This window comes from Pelophylax lessonae, assembly GCF_965119305.1.
Source record: "Pelophylax lessonae genome assembly, chromosome: 5".
NCBI lineage: Eukaryota > Metazoa > Chordata > Amphibia > Anura > Ranidae > Pelophylax > Pelophylax lessonae.
Window position 1 is genome coordinate 484,424,174 of NC_138772.1, and position 24,546 is coordinate 484,448,719.

General features: G+C 40.3%; 1 protein-coding gene and 1 long non-coding RNA gene across 4 annotated transcripts in view; one reads left to right on the plus strand and one right to left on the minus strand.

Annotated features, from left to right (window-relative positions):
- LOC309555764 overlaps positions 1–24,546 on the minus strand; it is a 1,250,709-nt gene that overhangs the window by 777,121 nt on the left and 449,042 nt on the right. The window lies entirely within an intron of this gene.
- The window catches only part of VPS13B (vacuolar protein sorting 13 homolog B), a 1,502,642-nt gene that overhangs the window by 603,588 nt on the left and 874,508 nt on the right, over positions 1–24,546 (plus strand). For all 3 annotated transcript variants that reach the window (XM_082257852.1, XM_082257851.1, XM_082257853.1), the window contains exon 21: positions 1,338–1,482. In XM_082257852.1, the coding sequence (XP_082113978.1) occupies positions 1,338–1,482 (145 nt within the window). The remainder of the gene's footprint in view (positions 1–1,337; positions 1,483–24,546) is intronic.

Genomic DNA, 24,546 nt, shown 5'->3' on the forward strand with positions numbered 1-24,546 from the left:
TATATGTGGAATTACACCCTGAATACATTCTGCTGCTTTTCCTGAGTACAGCAATACCACATGTGTGAGACTGTTTGGCAGTGAGACCCGGTTCACACTCATGCGAGTGCCGGGTTCGCATGTAATGTCGGAGCGCACTGCTCCGACATTACATGCGATCAGCTGTGCGGTGCGAGTTTAGCCATACAGTTTGTATGGCTAAATTCGCATCGCACCCGGTGCAAACACGCACAGGAGGCATTTTTGCAGCCGCATCAGGATCGGATCGCACAGCGGTTCACACTTGTGCGATCCCATCCTGTGCGAACTGCACGATCGCACTGCGATATGCGATCAAACTGGGGGTGTCGTTAAGATTACATTGACACCCCCAGCGTATCGCATATGGCAGTGTGAACTGCCGGGGGTGCGTGTGCGATGCGGGAAAAGGCTGCGAATTCGCAGCTTTCCCGCATCGCAATAGTGTGACCCGAGCCTTAGCCGCGTACCGGACACCAAAACCAATCACTGCCTTCAGGCTTTCTAAGGACGTAAATTCTTGATTTCACTCCTCGCTACCTATCACAGTTTCAGAGGCCATGAAACGCCAATATAGCAAACCCCCCCCCCCCCAAATGACCCCTTTTTCGGAAAGTAGACACCCCAAAGTATTTGCTAAGAGGCATGGTGAGTATTTTGCAGTTCTCATTTGTTTTAAAAAATTAAGAAGGAAAAGGAAAATGTATTTATTTTTTAATTTTTTCAATCTTCAAAACTTTGTGACAAAAAGCGAGAGCTGCAGAATACTCAATTATGCGTATGGGCTGGGCTTGAAGACACATGCCCCCTTCTATGATACTGCAGTGAGAAGACAGCCTCCACTGTAGCATTTTTATTGGACAGCTTGGACCAAATAGCTCAGGGCCTCTGACAAGAAATCAGAGGCACTGTGAGCTCATCCTTCCTGTCTGCTGCAAACTGATTCTGACAGCCTGCGCAAGGAGCCAAGTATCTCTGGAACCATAGGTGCTAGGAGCCCCAGATTTTGACCAGTGTTGGGGTTGGACTTCAGGTTTATGTGATCCAAGGTCTGCCTCCCCTGACTGTACATCCCAGGTCTTAATGGTTCAACAGCTGTAAGCAAAATATTCTGCAGTTTGATGCCCTTTTATCCACAAGTACGTGTTGTTCTCTTTTTTCATTAGGAGCTATTCATTTAAACATTCATGCAGTTAGCATACTTAGTTCTTTTGCTGTTCTAGAAGTGAACCTGTGAAACACTTAACTGTTCCATTAGCTACGTTTACCTGCCGAAAAGAGCAGCACTAGTGTTTATTTTCTCTACTTTGCCTCCACAGTCATTGGGATCCGCTTCTCTTGCCATGCCACTGTCGAGGAAGAAGGAGGATGAGGTGTCAGTTGGCAGTACGCCTTTGGCAAAGCAGGCATCAAATCAGCCGTCTGAGTATGCCAGCAGCCCTGTCAAAACAAAAACCGTAACAGGTATGCTCTCTTCTTTAGCTGAAAAAAATACATATCGGGAGCTTTTAGTGGGTCAGCTGTGCAAACATGTTGAGGCACCTTTGGGCTTTTCACAAATACACCCTGTGTTCGAGATTTAATGTATCTATAATTAAAATCCATCCGTTCTTATTTTTTCTACTGCTCAGGTTCTGTTTTGGTTTAACATTACTCCTGTTTTGCTCATTTTGTTGTAAAACAGCTCATATGTACACTTTAGTTTTATGTTTAGAGTAGCAAAATCTTGACAATCTTGTTATGTGCTTATAACAGACCAGTGTATGTAGCAAAGGTGCTCAATTGTTGGATAAAACAGACATAGTGGTCAGATGTGAAAATATAAGGTGGAACAATTTTTATGGTTTCTAAATGGGCTTATGTATTTATGGTAAAAAAAGGAAGTGGTGGGTTGGAGCAGGCCTGGGTTGGCTGCATGACAATATTATTTGCCAAAAGCATTTGTCTCTATGATAGTGTCTGTGGGCTGGTGCGAGTTCCTGTGGGAAGCTTAGCCATAATTACTTGGTTAATAAAAACAGCAGAGTTGGCTGATTTAAAGGGTAGTCACAGGCAATATATAAAATCAAATCTGAGTTGATAATACTATTCAGGAAACACTGCTGCTCTACCAAATCCACTCATTTTACCTTTCATGTAAATGTACATAGTTCCTAACAGCTATACTGTATATTCTCAGTGCTTTTGGCATCTGTTTTTGGCTTTTATCATTTGATTCTCCGCTTTATCATACCTTCCATGATATGTTTATCATCCCCCCCCCCCCCCCATAATCTACTGCATGTAGCAGAGCCCAGAAAGATGGGGCTCGTCTACACCCCTGAATCCTTAAATATTCTGACCAGCATTTTTGTAGATTCAAAATATGTAGATACTGACAGTTATAGGGATTTTAATGGCATTTATTAGAATTAATTTCTGTAGAATATTTTCTTGAGCAATGTACTTCTCTCTCTTTATGTATATTTTCATTTTTTAAGACCCCTACATGTATACCTGAATGTGTATTTAACTCACACCACAAGGATTAAAATCTTAACGTGCATCTTAAAGGGAATCTTTTAGCGTTCCCAATTCTGTATTCATTAGAAGTGTTCCTCGTCATTTAATATAGACTAATACTTTCTGGCAGAGCACTGTTTAGAACTCTTGATGAGTACAAATAAATATTTCATTAGATGTGCTGATCTTAAATATTTCCATTGTACCAAAAATATTCTTTTATAAACATCAGCTGGTCATAACCAAAATCTGGCAATTACATTCAGTAGGATCTTCCCAGAAGTATTTAAATAGCAGTAATCAGTAATCTCCGGAGAATAGTGTATTTTTTTTCACAAATGTGTGACCTTTCATAATGATTCTTCAAAACAACAGGGTCATTTCCAAAATCAAGACCAACAGGTGGCTGAAGAATATTAATCCTCAACTGACCTTTTAGATTTTTTTTTTAAGTTTTATTCCTTTTTTATTTTTTGGTTTATTTTTTTGAAGGTCATTATTTGTGGTGTTTTGGTGGCAGATATAATCCTGTATAAAAAGATGAAATATGATTTCTAGATTTCCTTTTTACAGTTTTTTTATTAGAGGAAGAAAAATGTATGTGCCAAAGCTGTGAACAGGTGTTATAGACCCTTTTGCCTCTTTAGGATATGTGTTAGCTGAGCTTTCCTGGTTTCAAATCCCAACCAATAAATATACGTATTACATGGCAAACAAATCAAAATAATTTCCTGCACTTACAAAGATTACACCACTTGTGATAGTAGTTGCCTATTGCAGCAGACCAGCAGCCATAAGCGCAAGCAAAGGTGACAAAAACTCATATACACAATGCAGCTAACACAATGGGCAAGCTAGATGGAAGACCAAAGGATCCAACACACTCCTCCTTGATTGCATTCCCAGCACTACTTAACTGGTAATGGGAATTACAGAAACAAATATGTAATATGCAAACTAAGAGGAGTTCTGGAAAAAAGGGGCTATGTCATAATGTAGTCCTGTAATCCAACACGGGAGAACTCTGGCAGAGCTGACAACACTGCTTGGGATTATAATGCAGCAGAGTTGGCTTACTGCAGAAAATTAGGAATATCTCTGGTAGGAACAAAGTGTATATTTTTCTTTCGTTAATTGATGGACACAGCTCCTGATCTTCATAACCATTGAGTTATACTGCCCCCTACAGGAGTAGGACACTAGGCAGAAAAATAATCTGGCTACACCTATGGGCAGTCCCAGGGGGTATACTCCCTCTCCCTGCTATAGGTAATCAGTTTTGTTACAAGCGGTGTCAGAAGAATTACAACTCCACAGAGGGGTGGGTGCTCTTCTCATAAAAGTCAATAGGAATACAAAAGAAGCTTAAAGTAGATCAGGAGGTCAACTGCAGGTGACATGCACTTGTGAAGGAAATCTAAATGATCACTCATATGTCTCAAACTGATGAGAATGAATGAACATGAAAGCAAGCTCCTTTTGTCTATTGACTGAACCCCTAATAATGTCTTTTTATACCCGCATAAAGTATGGAAACAAGCCTTAAGGCCAGCCATACATGATTCAAACCAATCGATAAGTCAACTTGGGTACAACCAGCCTGACGGATTCTCTTACGATAATCACTGTATTCTCCGAGAAGCCCCCAATCGGGAACAGACAATTTCTAGACAGGAGGGGATTCCCATGTCAGCACGGTCTGTCATGCAAATCATGCAAATTTTTTCCCTGCAATCTGTGGCTGCAAGAAAAAAAATTGCACTGTGTATGGCTTGCCTAATTTTTTGGTATATATATTATTTTTGGCTAAGCATGGAATTGGTTCAATGTTAAAATTTTCACAGTTTTGGCCAAAATTGTTGATACTCTTATGGCTCATTGAAACATTGATTCTTTCCTCTTGAAAACTGATGCAATAAAATCAATTGTCTCATTTTTTGTCGTCAGTCTTTACACAGGAAACGGAGGGATACAATGACCATGATTGTATGGTTAGTAGTAATGCACAGGACTTGCCACTATGGCTAACAGAGGGTGAAATCAGGAAAAGGCTGGATAAACTTAACACAAATAAATCACCAGGCTCGGATGGCGTACATCCGAGAGTACTCAAAGAACTCAGTAAGGTTATATCTAGACCACTGTTCCTGATCTTTGCTGACAGTATTAGGACAGGAGATGTACCAGGGGATTGGAAGAAAGCTAACAGGATTCCGATATTCAAAAAGGGGCAGAGGCATATCCCGGGAAATTATAGGCCTGTCAGTTTGACATCAATAGTATGTAAACTTCTGGAGGGGATGATAAGGGACTATATCGTAGAGTTTGCTAAAGACAACATCATCATCAGCAGTAATCAGCACGGGTTTACAAGTGGGCGTTCTTGTCAAACCAATCTCTTAACATTCTACGAGGAGGTGAGCTGTGAGCTAGATAGGGGCAGACCAGTGGATGTGGTGTACTTGTATTTCGCTAAGGCGTTTGATACAGTTCCCCACAAGCGCTTAATTTATAAAATAAGGTCTGCAGGTATCGACAGCAGGGTTTGCTCTTGGATACGGAACTGGCTAAAAGGGCGTGTCCAAAGGGTGGTAATAAACAGCGCATACTCAGACTGGTCTGAGGTAGTAAGCGAGGTCCCCCAGGGCTCAGTCCTGGGACCGACCTTGTTCAATTTATTCATAAACAGCATTGAGGTCGGGATCAGTAGTTCGTTATCAGTTTTTGCAGATGACACAAAATTGGCCAGGGCAATAACTGCACAGCATGAATCAGATATCCTACAGAATGACCTGGACAAAATAACGGAGTGGGCAACGACATGGCAAATGAGGTTTAATGTGGAGAAGTGTAAGGTTTTGCACTTGGGGACTAAAAACATAAAAGCACAATACACGTTAGGAGGGGAACCCTTGGGGGAATCAAAAATGGAGAAGAATCTGGGAGTCTTGGTTGATGATAGATTAGGCAATAACATGCAATGTCAAACGGCAGCTGCCAAAGCCAGCAGAATATTAGCATGCATAAAGAAAGGGATGTAATCCAGAGATAAGACTATAATCCTTCCACTTTATAAAACTCTGGTCCGACCGCATCTGGAGTATTCTGTCCAGTTCTGGTCGCCAGTCCTCAGGAGGGATGTGCTGGAGCTGGAGAGAGTCCAGAGAAGGGCAACTAAACTGATTAGGGGATTGGAGAACCTTAATTATGAAGAGCGTCTGCAATCGCTTGATTTATTCTCCCAGGAGAAGAGACGCCTGAGGGGGGACATGATAGCAATTTATAAATATCTCAATGGGGATCTCAGCATAGAAAAAAAGCTGTTCAGTCGAAGGGATTGCATGATTGTGGAATTCTCTACCACAAGAGGTGGTTTCTGCGGGAAGTATGTTGGCTTTCAAAAGACTCTTAGACGTACATCTCAAGGATCAGAACATTCAGAGCTATGTGAGATGATTACAGCCACACACACCTACACAGGTTGAACTGGATGGACTATTGTCTTTATTCAACCTCACCTACTACCGTATGTAACTATGTATACCTGCATGCCTTAGACAACTCCAGACCAACTGCGTGATTTTAACTGACAATTGTGCGGTTATGCAATGCTGTACCCAGTCTTTTTTTCCCCCACAAATAGAGCTTTCTTTTGGTGTTATTTGATCACCTCTGCAGGTTTTAGTTTTTGCGATTTGAGTGAAAAAGCTCGAAAATTTTGAAGAAAAAATGACATTTACTTTTTCTTATAAAAAATATCCAATTAACTCAATTTTTGTCATACACTTTGGCCAAAATGTATTTAGCTACATGTCTTTGATAAAAAAAAAAAAAACTAAATAAGCGTATATTTATTGGTTTGTGCAAAAGTTATAGCATCTACAAACTATGGTATATATACTGGAACTTGCGCAAACTAATCAATATACGCTTATTGGTATTTTGTTTTACCAAAAAAATACATATTTGCCAAAATTGATTAATACATAGTTTTTTTTTCATTTTTTTTATTGGGAACGTTTCATAGCATAACGTAAAAATATTGTTTTTTTTTTTCTTAATTATCTGACTTTTTTGTTTATAGCGCAAAAAATAAAAACCGCAGAAGTGATCAAATACCACCAAAAGAAAGCTCTATTTGTAGGAAAATTTTATTTTGGTTACAGTGTTGTACATCCACGCAATTGTCAGTTGATATAACGCAGTGCAGTATCTCTAAAAATGACCTGGTCTTGAAGGGAGGCAGACCCAAAAGAAAGCTCTGTGTCTCAAAAAATGATAAAAATTGAATTTGGGTAAAGCGTTGTATGACCGCGCAATTGTCATTCAAACTGGGACAGCGCTGAAAATTGGATTGGCAAGAAGGGGGTGAAAGTGCCCTGTTTTGAAGTGGTTAAAGTGAGGGAATCCTGGGTTGTCACAAGGTTTACAAGAACTAGTGTTCCCATTGGAAGAGTTCCCCTCTGTTACGGTTCTGATGTCAACTAAAAATTTGGAAAGGGGGCATAGATAGCAATAAAAACTGGCAGATGTTCTAATTGTTCTGCACACTATCCAAAAGTAAAAAAAAAAAATGCCTTTGGTTAAACTTTAAAATAACTTTTCAGTCTCAGGGAATCATAGCTCATGACACATTAACATGATGGTCAGTGGGAACAATGATGGTTACATAAGTGGGAAGAAACCCTTTCCTCCAGGAAGCTTTAAAGGTTATGCATCTGAGCGTCAGAAAATGCAAACTGCAAAAGTAGCCCTTAGCAACCTTTTGGAGGAACTTTGGGCTCAACAGAACTCTGTTTGGACTGATGGGCCAAAACTTAAGCTTTTTGACAACTCACAAATAGCTCTGTGTTCACAGACAAAAAAACAAAACAAAAAAACAAAGCTTTCAAGTAAAAGAAAATTGTACCTGCTGTGAAACATGCAGGAGCCTTGGTTATGTTTTGGGACTGCTTTTCTCCATTTAACATGTGGTGCCTTCAGTCTGTACAGGGCACAATGAAATCTCAAAGCTATCAAGGCGTTCTGGAGCAAAATGTACTGCCATTGTCAAAAATCTGTTAGCTGCTGGTCGTTGCATTACGCTCTGTCTAATAAAATCGAATTGAATTTTAGTAGAATTAAACTATTTTACTCAGCTAAATTCGAATGTGTTTAGTTCAGTTGTAAAACATTTAATTCTTTAAGTGGCACTATGCTTCAAAAACTAAAAATATTAAAACTACATAAAGAATTGCAAACAGTAATATTACATGTGTCTAATCTCTCAAGGTAGATATTAACCACTTCCCGCGAATCAACGTGGCTCTACGTCGGTTTGGAGAAGTGGTTGTACCTGGGTGATGCTTGCAGTTAGAGGCATCATTCCTGTACCAGTCGGTTTTCAGGAGATAGATACCCCCCTTCCGCCCCCTTCAGCGGCTCTGCCCTGGTTTCCCGTCCCACCATGAGACTTGAGCAACCAGCCGACACTTCGCTTTGATCTGGTCTTTAGTGTAGTAACCCGGAAGCTGCGTGATGACGTCATGTCTGGGTTACTCGGTGGCTAAAGGCGCCGAATTTAAAAAAAACTGTCAGTATTCACAAATGCCGATTTCTGCATTTTGAATACATTGAAGTTCAGTGGAGGGGTCTGGGGTCTTTTAGACCCTTGATCCCTCCATAAAGAGTACCTGTCACTGCCTATTACTGTCACAAGGGGCTAACTTTTTACCATTTCGTTTTTTAAAAACAGTGAAATGTATATTTTCCAGAAAAATGGCGTTTGAAAGACTGCTGCGCAAATACCGCATGAGAAAAAATATTGCAAGAACCGCCATTTTATTCTTCAGAGTCTTTGCTAATATATATATAATGTTTGGGGGTTCTAAGTAATTTTCTAGCTAAGAATACAGATTTTAACTTGTAAACAGCATAACAGGAATGGATTTAACCAGAAGTGGTTAAATAATGGGAATAATAATAATTAATTATCTACTTCTCTATAAGATGTACAAAATAAGGCAAAAAAATTATATTATTCTTATGTCTTATCACAAATACAATGGAACATTGAAATAATACACCTACTAGGTATTGTAACCAAAAACAAACACACCAGTGCTGCAGATAATGTTGAATTGTGTAAATAAGCAAAAATAGAATAAACATTATTCAATACAGTGATAAAGTGAAAGAAAAAACAATAGAATTTAGTGACTTGATTTTCATATAATAGTGTCCATTATAGAACAAAATCAGTGTCCAGTGATATCTCTTGTGCAAATGTCATCAAATTCCTCAGTGATTTGATCACTCTCCCTTGCACCCCAATCCACGCTGTGTGTGCTAGCAGCTCTCCTCATTCCCTAGACCAGAAGGTCTAAAAGCATTTAGGATGTAAGCAATTCCTCTCCTATATCATATCCTTTCTTCCAATCAGCAATGCATTGGTATATGTATCTGTCCCCCCTCCCTTCCACTATCCACTCTCCTCTTCTCCTGTGGCTGATACGGTTATACAAGAAAGCAAAGCCTCACTGTGTAGTAGTGATGTACCCAGTTGGTATTGATTAATGTTTAATCTATTTTTGCTTATTTGCACATGTTTGCACAATTTAGCATTACTTGCAGCACCTGCACCCAGTAGTGGTAGTATTTTAATGTTGGATTGTGATAAGACATAAGAATATTGTTATTTTTGCGCTATTTTGCACATCTTGATGAGAAGTTTGTTGCAGCACTGGCACTTTAATATTCACTTTATTCAGTATCTACCATGAGAGATTAGACACATGTAATATTACTGTTTGCAGTTCTTTATGTAGTTTTAATCTTGCAGTTTTTGATGCATAGCGGCACTTCATATTTTTAAACAATTGTATCTCACATGTGGGGGCACGTTGTTAATTTGTGAGCAGCTGCTTCCTATTTCTTACATTAAGTGGTAACACATAGAATTTTATACCTAATTTCTAATTTATTACCATAATTTCTGTAGAATTTCCAACCTCATTATAAACTCTTGGAGTAAACAAATCTAATATTATGTTATTATTTATGGTAACAAAGTTTGAACAAACTCACAGATACAGGTTTAGCCACTCTAGACGGTCTGAAGAGGTCTGTAATGCTGCATAATGAGTGCTCTGGACGGTGGCCTGAGGATGCCTGTAATAATGCTGCACAGTGCTCTGGACGGTGGCCTGAGGATGCCTGTAATGATGCACAGTGCTCTGGACGGTGGTCTGAGGAGGCCTGTAATAATGCTGCACAGTGCTCTGGACGGTGGTCTGAGGAGGCCTGTAATGCTACACAGTGGTCTGGACTGTGTTCTGAGGAGGCCTGTAATGCTGCACAGTGCTCTGAATCGTGGTCTGAGGGGAGGCCTGTAATTGTAATGTACACACTCAGTGCTCTCTGCTCTGGGCAGTCGTCGTCGGGAGGCCTGTAATGCACAGTGCTGCTTTGGACAGTTGTCTGAGGACTCTGAGGCCTGTAATGCTGGCTGCCCAGCCTGATAACTGCTGCAAATCAAAGCACACTATGGACTCGAGTCACTTGCTTGCTGAGAGCATAAACAGACGGAGCTCCATGGAAACCGGAAGTTCATTAGGGGAAAGCTTCCCTGCCTCAAAATTTAGTTTGTTTTTCTTTAACAAAAAGGTAATTGATTTTCCTCATAGTTTTCGTCAGTATACGAAAATGTGGTGTACTTTTCGTTTCATTTTCATCACCGTAAAAAGGCCGCTGATGAAAGAAAATTTTGCCGAAAAATGTTTTTGTTGATGAAATTAACACTGGATGCCAGTGATCCCCAGAGCAATTAGAGTGAATCCACCAAGTGAACACACAGACAAAAGTAAAACGCTTGAGATTGGTTCCAACCCCTCCACACTGTACCCAAAACTAAAATAATAATTATTTATTTAATATTAAATAAGTTTGGGCTTTACGTATACTTCAACCCTTTCCTAGGTGAAACTCCTTAGTTATTAATTTTCTGGTTTTATCACCCCCAGTTAGACCTTTTGTGTGCTCTCCTAATATTCTTGTCAGAATGAATACATTTCCACCATCATTAATTAATCTTGTCAACCAGTTAATACAGCTGGGAAAAAGGAACATGGATTTCTTTCAACCCCTTGCCATCCAAAATGATTATATAACAGCATTCAGTCTTAGTGTGATTGACAAATAATTTCCTTGCAGCATCATTAGAAGAATAATAATCTTTATAAAAATCAAGGTTGTTTCATATGTCAATCCACTTATCTTGTAAATCTGGAGATTACTTCATCATAACCCACGGATCGAAATGATTAGCAGCATTAGTATTGTGCATCAGAATTCAGAAAGGAATGGAATTTTTGTGACTCCAAAATTAGCACCATATGCAGTGATGTTTATGCAGCTTATAATATGTGACACCTCATATTTCAGCTGTAATGACATCTGATGCATAGTACCAGTCAGTTACTCACATTCTACTTTACATGAACAACTAATACTTAATATTTATATATCAGGGATTTGTAATGATCACCTAATACTAATACGTATTTTTTAATACAAATGCAATCAAACAGGATAGCGTGCTTTTAAAGTTGTGTAAGAAAATGGGAAGTGTCAGTTTAAGAAATAAAATATTGACTTCTAGAAGTTGAACCCTTTTGCCTGCTGTTTGTAACTTTGGCTAAATGGACCCTGTCAATTGACTGACCACTCTGCCTCTGCTGCTCTATTATCAATTATATTGCTTCCAGCTCTCTCTGAGGAATACAGGATCACTTTTCTCTGGTATGAAAAAGATCGGAGGTTCTGTTGTCCTGTTCTAGGGTGACAGCTCCTCAATAGACACATTACAGTGAGTGAGCATTGTCATTCTGACATGAAGTGTGTTAAGCCGGCCATACGTGGATCAAAATCTGGCCGGTTCAGCAGTGACTGCCTGAGATTCGATCCATCTTTGGGCAGGCTAATTGTACCTATGTATAGCACTGCGGGAGGCATTCCCCTATTAACACTGGCTGCGTTAATGGGGCGATCAAGCAGTTTTCTTTATTTACTTCCACCTATGATGGAAGGAAAGAAAATTGAATTATCTATGGGCTGCTTTACTGGCAGGTGAAAAAAGGGGAAAAAACAGCAATCTCACTATTTTTTTTTTTTTTTTTAGCTTGAAGCAGCCTGTGAAAGAAGTTACATAACTCTCTGGTGAATAGCAAGTTAAAGCCTAATATTTTTAAAGAGATATTGACACTGCTGGTGTCCAACACTTCAGGTTTGTTGGACAGCATGAGCCCCATTGCATGCAGTGGTTCCTCACTCCAGCTGATACATCACTAGAATCCGCTACCAGGAGGGGACATACTAATAAACCCAGAAATGTGAATACACCAAGCAAGTGTTTCTTGAAGAAAACAAAGATTTGATTCACTGCCTACTGCGGAGATAAATATTCAATTTTTACAGGCTGCTTTGAGTTCTGCCTGGGCCTGTCCTTGGGGCCTAGAGATCCCTCCTGGTGGCGCACGGGGCCGCCATTTAGCTGTAGTCTGTGTATTTCTATGCACAGTGGCCATTTTGCGGTGGTAGCCATGACAGTGGAGCCCTATGGGCGGCGATTTCTGTGATGGGAGCCCCTCCTCATCCCCTGGTGCTGACTCCTGGATCTTTTAGCTTTCTGATCGCCACTCGTGAAGTGAAGATTATCCTGGTGGCTGCAGGTAACTGTTTCTGCTGGATGGTGAGTCTGGTAGGGTTCTTTCCCTCTCTGCTGAGGATCACTTGGTGCTTTGTGCCTGGCCACCAGGTGGTCCTGCCAGCGCGGTGGGGGTTGTCCCTTTGCAGTGTTTTACACTTTTTGTAGGATCTCCCTGGTGGCTCATGGAGTCTTTGGAGCACATCTCCTCACCTTACTCCCTCTCTGAGGCTCTGGGTTCCAACCCTCCATCGATGCACTGATTTGGGCCTCGAGTTCTTTGTGTCCCGGGCGGAGGTAGCTTTCGGGCGATGGGCTAGCAAAAAGTGAGCCCGCCTTTCCCTGCCTCCTCTGGCTCATAAGATCCTGAATCTGATTCTGCCGCTGCAGACGTGGGGCACTGATTGTATCTGTGAGTGAGACCTTGAAAATGGAGGATGCAGCTGCGATTGAGGTGCAGGTTCCCTTTGGCACTCACAAGCCATCCAGAGCGGCAAATGTGTTTCCTTTCACCGCTTTTTTTTACAGAATTGTCGCTAAAGAGTGGGGCGACCAAACCATCCCCTTGGGGTTCTGAAGTGCTTTACCAGGCGTTACCCCTATGAAGAGTCCCTTATTAAGAAATGGACTGTTCCACCGGTGGTGGACCCTCCGGTTTATGGATTAAACAAGCCAACCATGATTCCGGTTGAAGAGCCCCTGGCCTTTAAAGATCCGGCTGACAGGAAGGCGGAGGCTGTGGCCCGCAATATGTACACTCTGGCTGGTTCGGCACTAAGGCCAGTATTCACCTTTGCCCTGGTGTTGCAAACTCTGACCAAGTGGGCTAAGCTTTTACGCCATGACCTAGAAGGAGAACCGGTCCCCACTGCCTGCTGGTCCAGGGGCTGCAGTTTATCTGTGATGTCTGTTTGGATGTGGCTCCCCTAGTGGCTCAGCTCTCTGTTTCATCAGTGGTCCTTCTGCGTGTCCTTAGGCTCAAATGCTGGTCTGCGGACCAGACTTCTAAAAAAAACCTTGACTAATCTCCCCTTTCAAGGGGATCGCCTGCTTGGGGCTACCCTGGATGACATCATTAAGACCTCAGGGGGGGAAGAGTGTTTTTCTTACACAGGCTAGTAAGGGTAAGGAACCTTGTCGTAGACGTGGTGGGCTCTCCTCTGCTCATAAGTGGGTTTTTTTTTTTCCGTCCCTCAGGTTTGACTGACAAGGGCTCGGAGCCTTCAGAGCCTCCTCTGGAGGATCCAAACTAACCTGGTCTGGCGAGCCGATGGCGGACTTCTCCAGACCCATGGACAAGGCTTCTTCAGCATGAAGGTGCGCCCTCACCCGTATCGGGGGTTGGGAGATGTCTTGGTTTCAGGACCCATGGACTTCCCTGGTACAAGACAAGTGGGTCCACAAAGTTATTCGGTCCTGCTACAAGATTGAGTTTCGCTCTTGTTCCCCGACAAGGTTCTTTCCTTCCAACTTGCACCTGTCCCCGAACCGTTTACAGGATTTGTTTGGGGCAGTACAGGACCTGTTGCTTTAAGGAGTGATTGTCCCGGTTCCGACTTCGGAACGTTTTCAGGGTTTTTACTCAAACTTGTTTACAGTTCCCAGGGAGGAAGGCAAGGTGCGTCCATTCCTGGACCTCAAGGCGCTGAACTGCTTTGTGTGGGTACAGAAGTTCAGGATGGAGTCCATTCCACACGGTGGTGGCATCCCTGCATCGGGTGGATTTTCGTGCTTCTATTGACATCAAGGATGCTTACCTTCACATTACTTCACAAGACAAAAATCCATTTTTTTTTCTTACTGTACAATCCATTTCTCTGATGTTCATTGACAGACACAGCACCCACCCCTCTGTGGAATTGTAATTCTTCTGACACTGCTTGTAACAAAACTGAGTATTTATAGCAGAGAGAGGGAGTATACCTCCTGGGACTGCCCAAAGGGGTAGCCAGATTCTTTTTCTGCCTAGTGTCCTACTCCTGTAGGGGGCAGTATAACCCAATGGTTATGGAGATCAGGAGCTGTGTCAGTCAATGAACATCAGAGAAATTGATTTTACGGTAAGTCAAAGATCCTATTTTTCCAAATCTGTAAGAGAGAGGGAGTGAGTGGAGGAGTCAGAGGAAAGGAGGTCAGATTCCTAGGTCCACATTAATTAGATATGGTCACAGCATGCTTTGGGTAGTAGAAACAACCCACACCACACTAAAAAGCAAACAATGGCTTCACCAGCATGTCCTATAAGCATAGCATCTCAGAAGGAATAAAAAAAGAAGAGGTCCCAATAGTGTGTATACATATACAAATATTAAATGTAGTGACAACATAAAACCACGCCCAAAACAGTGCTAATGAATACTGATTTTGAAGATCTTCCCAGGGTCCACAACCATAATAAGATCTTTCCTACAAGTGTGTTGATGTCACTAAACTCCTCCCACTCACTTTCCAATAAATAACTATCTCATTGGAAAAAGTTGTTAATGTTAAACAGCATTGGGTATGCATTGATGAACAATGGGTTTGTAGTAGTCAGATGCCAGTTTGGCACTCATGGTGAGGAAAGACATTGTTGCTGTTGATGTGTACCCAGGTGGCACAGGTTGTGTGTTGACTTTCGTCATGTTGGGAATCATATGCACTAGTTTAGTAGAGCTGTAGCCCTTCTCTTTCCAGCCTAAAGCTGAACTTCAGGCAAATGGCTAAATATATACAGTAGCTGAAAAAAAACATATATAGGGGCTGTTACCTGCCAAAGGATTTGTCTGTCCATTCAGTTATGAGAATTACAGACCCCTGTTATGCAGCACAGCCAGCCTTGTGAGCTGACTTTTCTCTGTTACCTGCAGCCGTAAAGGAAAAGCAACATACTGTTGAGCTCCTCTCTCTGCTCTCTCTTCCTGTCAACATATTGCTTGTCAGTACATTGGGATGCAGAACAATTATTTGGCCCCATGCACTGCCCCTTCCTCTCCCAGCCTAAATGCTGCTATACAGGAGATTACAAAGGGCTGAAATTAGGTAATATATATATATATATATATATATATATATATATATATATATATATATATATATATATATATATATATATATATTTTTTACTAATTACATCTAAGCTTATTTTTTATAAGATAAAAAACAGCTAAGCTTTAAAGTGGAAGAAAAGCTTAATTCTAACTATTCTTTAAATGTTCTCTCCCCCTTCTTCTACCTGTCCAAAAAAAGATGTGTGTATTTGCCTATTTTTAATTCTGTGAATATGCAGCTCTGGCTCCCTGTTGTCAATCAGCTTCTGCTGCAGGGGAAAAGAGGGAGCGAAGGCCATGGCTAGGCATGGGAGCTTATGGGTGACAGCATGGCTCCTGTAATTCCCAGCAATTGTCAAGCTGAATCACAGCTGCAGAATCTTATGAACAGAGTGGATTAAAAATAGGCAAGTACACACATAGTTTTTTCATACAGGTTAGGCCAGATAGGTAGGAGTAGGGGGAAGGGAACATTTTCAAAAATAGTTACCTAGGCTTTTCTTCTACTTTAACTTGTCCTCTTGTTCTGCTTGGGCAAGTCTATATTCTAATTGGTTATAATGTATTTTTGCCTATGCTTCTCAGCAATAAAGTTTATTGAGGTGGTAGTGGGATCCTGGAAAAATATTATTTACATGGATTAAAGTGAATTTTCAGGAGGGAGGAATCTTGGTGCCTCACATCTAAAGGTGTGGCAATGTGGTCTTTGCTAGTAGCCTCCCTAACACTAAATTCTGCAGGCATAACTACAGTGTTTTAATGGCCTTTGAAAATAGTGATGCTTCCTTTTTTCTCCTTCTTTCTTTTCCAAAGTTCACAAAAACCTTTTTTTTTTTCTCTTGGACTTGCAGTTTGGACCCAAGTATCATAATTTAGCAGTTATTTTTAGCAATGAGGAGAAAGTAGCTATTCACGCTTACACAAAGTTGAGACGAGGTGCTAGTCTCCACAACAAACTCATGTGTCATGAATCTGCACCAGACCTCTCCAGGAAATATTACACCAATCTCATTGCAGCCCATACCTCACTCACTGTCAGCATCACGCAGAGAATAATCTACACCCCATCGCCTGTAATAAGGTTGTAAATTCCACTGGGGATATCTGATGATATCATAAACCACAGCAGCGAACGCTCTGCAGTTTTATAATGTCACCGGAACCCTTAGATGGAATTACAGTATGGCTCTTTTATGAAGCATTTGAGTATTTTTTTATTTACTGTGATACATGGTAACCAAAAATATTAAACACCAATTTGTGCTTCTTGGGATCTTTTGGCAATGAGAAATGCAGTTACTTGAGCAAGACTTCATGAAAGAAATTATGGTGTTAGAATTGGATTAGAAATTTATTATGTTGGACTACTGCACAGGGCTAATTGGATGTTGTGATGGTGTAACAGGAATAGCAAAGATAGCACCCATTATCAGCTGTTTTTGACGTCACTTTTTAATTTTCACAGTACACAAGAATAATCATAATAAAAAGTCATATTTGAAAACATCAGAACCTAAAATTGTCATGTTTACTTGAATGTGCTATTTCTGATATATAGGCATGCATGTGGACATTCTCACTGCCTTTCTTCAATGCAGCAACCAAGACTTGTCATAGGGAAACTCACATTTGTTCACAAGTCATTGGAAATGTCTGATGTGTCATTACATCACACAGCTCACAGTCCTGCCCCTTTACCCATACTTCTCTGATTGGTAAGAACAGTTCATGGATCTGGCTCCGCGCATATTACAATGTTAGACAAATCTGACATATCTGTAGTGATAGCAATGAAAAAATCAAAGGAATAATAGTGCATAACTGTCTCTAAGAGGTAAGGCTTCACTAATAAAACATTTTAAAAGTGGGAATTCAGATTATTCCTCATCGCTACACCTGGTCTCCCTGTAGTGCTGTTGTGTGATATCGTAGTGCTGCACACAGGTGAGTTATCAGGTTTTACAGAGACAATAATTTGTAGTATTTGCTCAGTGATATATATAAACATGTGATCTTAAGTATTTTTGGACTTGACACAGTCATTGTAAAAACTTCTCATCACTTATTGGCTTGTTTAATAACTGTATGCTTAGGCTTCACAGTGGCATGGTGGGTAAAGTGAACCTTTTTATTTTCCAGACATGTAGATGCAATGGTGCCTTCGTAAACCATTTAATGAGGTGTTTGAAAAAACATGGCTCCTTTGCTCAAATTGTGCAACCAATATGGAACTGCTAATGATATAGAAACTTTGACTCTATTTTTCATCACTAACCACTCTCCCTGGCCATTACAACACATGGCTACCATAGGAAGGGCTCAGATGAGTTTGACTTACTGGCTGTGTTTAACAGCTTGGCTTCACTTTCTCTTTGCTGTGTGAGAGGTTAGATGGTAGCACCTAATGGGGCAATTACTGTCTCATAACTGGCTGTGCACCAGTGAGTTGTTTTATAAAACTAAATAGTTTAAGGGTTGCTTTAACACCGTGGCCTTTTTCGGCCTTTTAATGACTGTAAGCTTCTCTGGGGTAGGGATTGATGGAAATTATCTATGCAAACTGTTTTTTTTTTTTTTTTTAGTGCTCTGCAATTAAAATACATAACTGGTAATAATGATGCAAAGCAAAAATTCTGACAATAATCCGCAATAAATCTAACAAAAAACCTTATCTAGTCACCCTGATATCATCTAAATTTGAGTGTATTCTGTATTTGACTTCACACCTTTGCCCTTGTTGTTTAGCTATAAAATGAACCCATAAGCAATAGTATTAAAGGTATTTGGCTTATGCAAAATATTTTTGGTTATCACATCACACGCTTGCACTCAGTGAACCGGATGATCATGGTTTATTCATGCCTGCTGCGTAGTGCTTGACCACTCATTAGAAGGAACAAAATCAGCAGGGAAGGCTCACCAGGGTTAAGCAGCCTCGCATGAACAGTCATAAGCTGCCAAGGATTTTACTGAGGTATTATACTGGTTACAGTGTCCATACAGTGTGAGATGAACACCATGCGCTGCACTGAAAATGATGTACATTACACGTGCACAGTTTGGAAACAAAGAACCCTATTAGGCTAGTTTAAAAGATTTATGTGATTTGGGAATAGTCTCCTGCTTTTATCTCCATTCAGATGGCAAGACCTTCATGCCAAAAGCAAGTGTATGCATAGTGATGAGCCCTTTTTACCAAACAGATTAGTTTGTGTATGTTTGTATATAAGTATATATATATAAGGATAAACTTAAGTAAACTTCTTCAAAAATATTTAAGGTTAAAAACAGAGGTGATTGCATGCATTTGCAAATACAGGAGCACGTCCAAAGAGTGGTGGTAAATAGCATACCGATGGTCTGGAGTTGTGAGCGGGGTGCCCTAGGAAATATAAACTTATGTACGTGCATACGCATGCAAACAAACAACTCCCTGGCACAAATATGAAAATGCCAGAATGCTGAAAACAAAAACAAAAAAAGCAACATGTAATGCAATTCCTTTAGATAGCAGCCTTTTCCCAGCCAAGGCACTTCTTCATGCAGATAGCCTATTGCCAGGGACCAGAGGGGCCACAGTGGAGCACATGGTGATCGTCAGGGCAGAAGCAAGGCACCAATATGGTGTGAGGATGCCACAGAAGGAATGCCAACATGTTTCGGATTGTTCCTTGAGTAAGGGGCAAGAATGCCCGAAACATGCTGCCATGCCTTTTCTGACATCACATATGCATTTCAGGGGCCAAATACACCCCCTCTTCATCAGGGCTACAAATCAAGTGCTAATGCAAAGCTCAGCAATGTAAAAATAATAATGTCCTATTATAATGTTATATAGTATAATCATTCACTCTGGGTTCTTTCCCTGTACATGAAAGAAGTCCCTATTTTCTGGAGTGCTGCAGAAAATCTGAATCCAGCACTGCCCACGTTGCATATGTCTGTAAATAACGGAATACAAATACAAACCCCTTGGCAGGTAGTGCAGTAACCATATATGTGTTTCATCTGCATTTTTAGCTGCTTATTGGAGATCATGATTACTACTGCTTTGCCTGTATATTTTCACAGTTGCCTGTATATTATTAGTGGTCTGCCTGGGTATTTTCATATTTGCCTGTGTATAGCTACTAGGCTGCCAGCAAATGATTAAAATTGTGTATATCAGTCCTCTGTTGACCCAGTTTTAGGTAAAAGCCCGATTCTATTAATCCATGCCTTTTTAATACACAGATATTTTATCCACTTTCTAAATTCAGCAGCATTGCATTGCCCATGTTATAGTTACAGAATTCTAGTTTTTGCTACGCAAATATTTGCGCTGCTCCTCCCCCCAAATCAACATTCAGGCTCATGGAATTATAAATATTTCAGTGTATGACAGTTTGTAATGTAGGAGGCTGTTTGTCTCTGCCACGCTACGTTACACATTGCTTCTTGGTCTGGTTCATTTTCTGGTGCAAGTGAATTTGAAAACAGGTAGTGGGTTGAAAATACAGGTTGACTGCAGATGTAAAGAGGCAGATCCCATCGGCCAGTGCCATCCCAAAAAGCCGACCCCCCTATGAACCATTCGGCAGAGACTGATTGTTTGAAGAGCACTTCCAGGCAATGAGTGGAAACCTTTTAAAATGTTTTTTATGAAAGTTTTTTAATATTACAAAAATAAGAGAATAAACTACAGGAGCAAAGCAAGAAGTACATTCTTAACAGTTGTATAGTGAATACACATGGTTTTAATTAACATCTTCATTACATGTTATATTCATTTCCATGAAACTTACTATAAGTATCACAAGAGGCTCCAACACAGTGTTTATATTCCATGTAAGTTTCTCTAGATGAACTATTCAAACTTCCCTCTGCTGCTAGACAATAGTTAGATACCTGAGAATGCGGTTGAGGTACCTCAGGTGCACCTTGTAACTTTACAACTGTATGTCACAACAATATGAACATTTAATTATCATAATAATAAGGAACAAGGTGAAAAAAAAATGGAAGAAAAAGAGCAGTAAAACATCACAGAATCATACCCCACAGCAATTAAAGGTTATTGTAGTAAAAGCACCAGTGAAGCCGTTGATTTTCAAACTGTGAGGTACTACCATCTTTGTTCACTAATATTTGTTTATATTTAAAAAATTCATTGACCTATCACCTCTTTTATATTTGGTACATTATCTGTTCTCCATTTCCTCACAATTGCTGCTCTAGCAACAAACATTATATTCATAAATATTGGTTATACAGAGGTGAGCATTGCAGAGATGTTGATAGTTTGTTCTACATTTGGTTTAACAAAAAAACCTGTGACTCCAGAAATTACTTTAAATATCCCTTCCCAAAAGCTACCTATGTGAAGGCACGACCATATCATATGTGTCAAGGTGCCTACTTGTCCACATCCTCTCTAGCATTCATTGGTGTTGTTAGATGAGAATGTATCTGCCAAGTAGGGTGTAACGTACCATCATAAATTAAAGTTTCTGGGCCCTTTCCAAGTAATTTGTGCATTTAGAGTATTGTTAATTACATTTAAAGTGTTACTAAATCCAGAACCCTTCATTCACTATATCTGGTCTCCCACAGTACATATTACATGGAAATGTAATTATTTTAGTAAATATAAACTGCTAAATACCTTTTCTTATCAGGTAGAGCAGTCTTGTGACTTGTATCGCTGTCTGGGTAAAGCTTGTAGGAGGAGTTTTTATTTTCATCTGACCCTCTGTCTGGACAGTGCTGATTGGCCCTATGTTTAATACATGCACCCTCCCAAGAAAAAAAAAAAAAAAACTCTCTAGCAATGCACACAAAAACTGAGCATGTGCAGCCGGACTGTTAATGCTCTGTTCTATCCGGAAATTGTCTGGAGTCAGTTGAAGAAGAGGAGGAGCATCCTTTATACACAATGCAGAGGATTAACCCCCTTAGGTTTCACAGTTAGTATAACGAGCATATTTTACTGCATACAGTATACAGACTGATTTTATTGTTGTGGATTTAGTAACACTTTAATTTCCTTTAGACATTGAGTCCAAAAAGGATTGATTCAGCTCTGTCTCCCACTTAACCAAAGAAGAGTTTTTGACAAATGGGATCTTAGTGTGTAATAACTCGTAGAATAAAGTAAAGCCTTTAAGCTTGAGATCAGACAAGTTTATTAAGTCCACACTTTTGTGGAGGCTGTAATAGGAGGAAGCATTTTTTTTTTTGTTGTACTACAGATGACAGCCTAGTGTATTTCAAAAGTTCATTCGCTAGTAAAGAGTATTTTTTGGCAAAAATTTTGAATGGAATTGGGCAACCCTCACTGATAACATCTCTGAGGACACCAATGAGTCACGGGGAGTAGGTACCTTCATGTATTCTGTAGAGGGATCAGAGTGGTTATAAAAATTTCTCCAAGCTTGCATCCTTGCAGAGATATTGGGTGGTCAGCTGGTTCCCCTGTCCTCGAGATCAATGACCAACCGTAATGAGCTAGATTTTCTTTGTGGACCCAATTGTGTTCCAGTATGCTCCAGTGTTTCAGGCGCAGTGGTTGAAACCAATGTTTTATTTGGTCTAACAGGGTTGCAACATAATAATCTTTTAGGTTGGGTAAGCCCATGCCTCCCACTGACTTATGTTTTATCAATATCTGGAATGAGTAACGTGCTTTGCTTCCAGCCCATACAATCTTAGTCAGTTGTAATTGCAAATTAAAAAATAATGAAGCAGGAAAATAAATGGGTATCGCATGGAAGTAGTGTAGTAAGTACCAGTAACATTTTATAAGCAGCTAATTTACCCGACCAATCAAGTCATCTACTGTTGCACTGTAGCTAGAGGAGAAGAAAGTTGGCTTTGTATAAGCCGACAGTAGAGATTGTTAGCTTAATACCTAGGTACTGTAGCAAATCATTATTCCATGGATAAGGAAATCTCTGCTGCAGATTACTTTTTGTGGCATTACCGACCGAGATGCCTAATATATTAGACTTAGATGCGTTAATTTTATAGTGGGTAACAATATTAAATCATTTGAGGACCTTATGTACTGCAGGAAGTGAACTAAGTGGGTTAGATAAAGACTATATAATGTCACCCGCAAACAGCATAAGAGTGTGGTGATCGCCATGGGATGTAATTCTTTCGGCCAGGGCTTCCATGAGCATGGCGAATATCAGGGCTGACAAGGGGTATCTCTGACACGTGTCATTAGTTATCTCAAAGGCAATGTAATACATTCCTTCAGTGTATACATTTGCTGAGGGAGTGGAGTACAGAGATGAAATCGCAGAGTGTATTCCACCTCTAGGGCCAAATTTCTCTTAAACCTTAGATTGATTTCTATCTATATAAGTAAATGTGATTGAAGGCATTCTCTGCGTCTAAAGTGAGAAGCAGAGAAGGATCCTTCGATCATTCAAATATATGAGATTTATCACTTGCCTACTTGCATCAGGGGCTTGGCGACCTGAGACAAAACCTACTTGTTTTGGGTCGCCAAGCCCCTGATGCAACTAGGTGTTGCCTACTATGTCTTGCTTCATTGGCCAGATTCCTTCCATCGCTAATCTACCTGCTAGCATTTTTGCGTACACTTTAACATTGATTAACAAAGGTTTGGGAAAGGTAACGATAGTAGCAGTTCGTATCTCTGATGGAAAGGACACTTCAGCAGCAGGAGCAGCATTAAAGACTGGCAACAAATAGGGAATTAATATAGAGGCATAAGTTTGATTACTCTGACGAGTAACCATCAGGACCTGGTGATTTATTGCGCTTCTATTTCGGAAGTGGTAAAGGGAGAGTTGAGTAACGCCAACTCTGTCTGTTGGATAACAGATAGAGAGATTGAGGCCAAAAAGTCAATGAGTTCTGGAGTCCATTGGGGCGTATTGGAGTCTGTAAATTGTGTAGAGAACTGTAATAGGCACTGTAGGCAACTTCAATGGCTTTAGGGTTAATTACCTTTTGACCAGTGGTGGGCCTGATGAGGTAGGAAATATTTTGTTCAATAACTTTTTCTTTGACCAATCTGACTAGTAGTTTGCTTGTTTAATTGCCATATCTATAGAAAGTAGCTTTCTTGGCTGTAATATGGTGATCATGTTGATGTATTAAAAGTGACCAAGTCATGCCTGCCTTGGGACTTTTCATCTCAGGGTTTTTGGGGATGCTGATTGGCGAATTCTAATTTTTTAATGTTGGAAAGCAAGCTGTTAAGCTGCCGTGCTCTGTTTCTTGACTTTAGTACTTCGTTTTATGAGAAGACCCCTGATCTAAGTCTTGTGGGTGTTACACAGTGTGAAGGGATCCGTCACCGAAGGAGAATTAAAAGCAAACAATTATTGGAGTTCTCCAGAGATCTCTAATATATATATATATATATATATATATATATATATATATATATATATATACATATATATATATACTTTGTTAACAATTAAAAAACTGAAAAATTGGGCATGCAAAATTATTCAGCCCCTTTACTTTCAGTGCAGCAAACTCTCTCCAGAAGTTAAGTAAGTTAAGTAAGGATCTCTGAATGATCGAATGTTGACCTAAATGACTAATGATGATAAATATAATCCACCTGTGTGTAATCAAGTCTCCGTATAAATGCACCTGCACTGTGATAGTCTCAGAGGTCCGTTTAAAGCGCAGAGAGCATCATGAAGAACAAGGAACACACCAGGCAGGTCTGAGATACTGTTGTGGAGATGTTTAAAGCCGGATTTGGATACAAAAAGATTTTCCAAGCTTTAAACATCCCAAGGAGCACTGTGCAAGCGATAATATTGAAATGGAAGGAGTATCAGACCACTGCAAATCTACGAAGACCTGGCCGTCCCTCTAAACTTTCAGCTCATACAAGGAGAAGACTGATCAGAGATGCAGCCAAGAGGCCCATGATCACTCTGGATGAACTGCAGAGATCTACAGCTGAGGTGGGAGACTCTGTCCATAGGACAACAATCAGTCGTATTCTGCACAAATCTGGCCTTTATGGAAGAGTGGCAAGAAGAAAGCCATTTCTTAAAGATATCCATAAAAAGTGTTGTTTTCCACAAGCCACCTGGGAGACACACCAAACGTGGAAAAAGGTGCTCTGGTCAGATGAAACCAAAATCGAACTTTTTGGCAACAATGCAAAACGTTATGTTTGGCGTAAAAGCAACACAGCTCATCACCCTGAACACACCATCCCCACTGTCAAACATGGTGGTGGCAGCATCATGGTTTGGGCCTGCTTTTCTTCAGCAGGGACAGGGAAGATGGTTAAAATTGATGGGAAGATGGATGGAGCCAAATACAGGA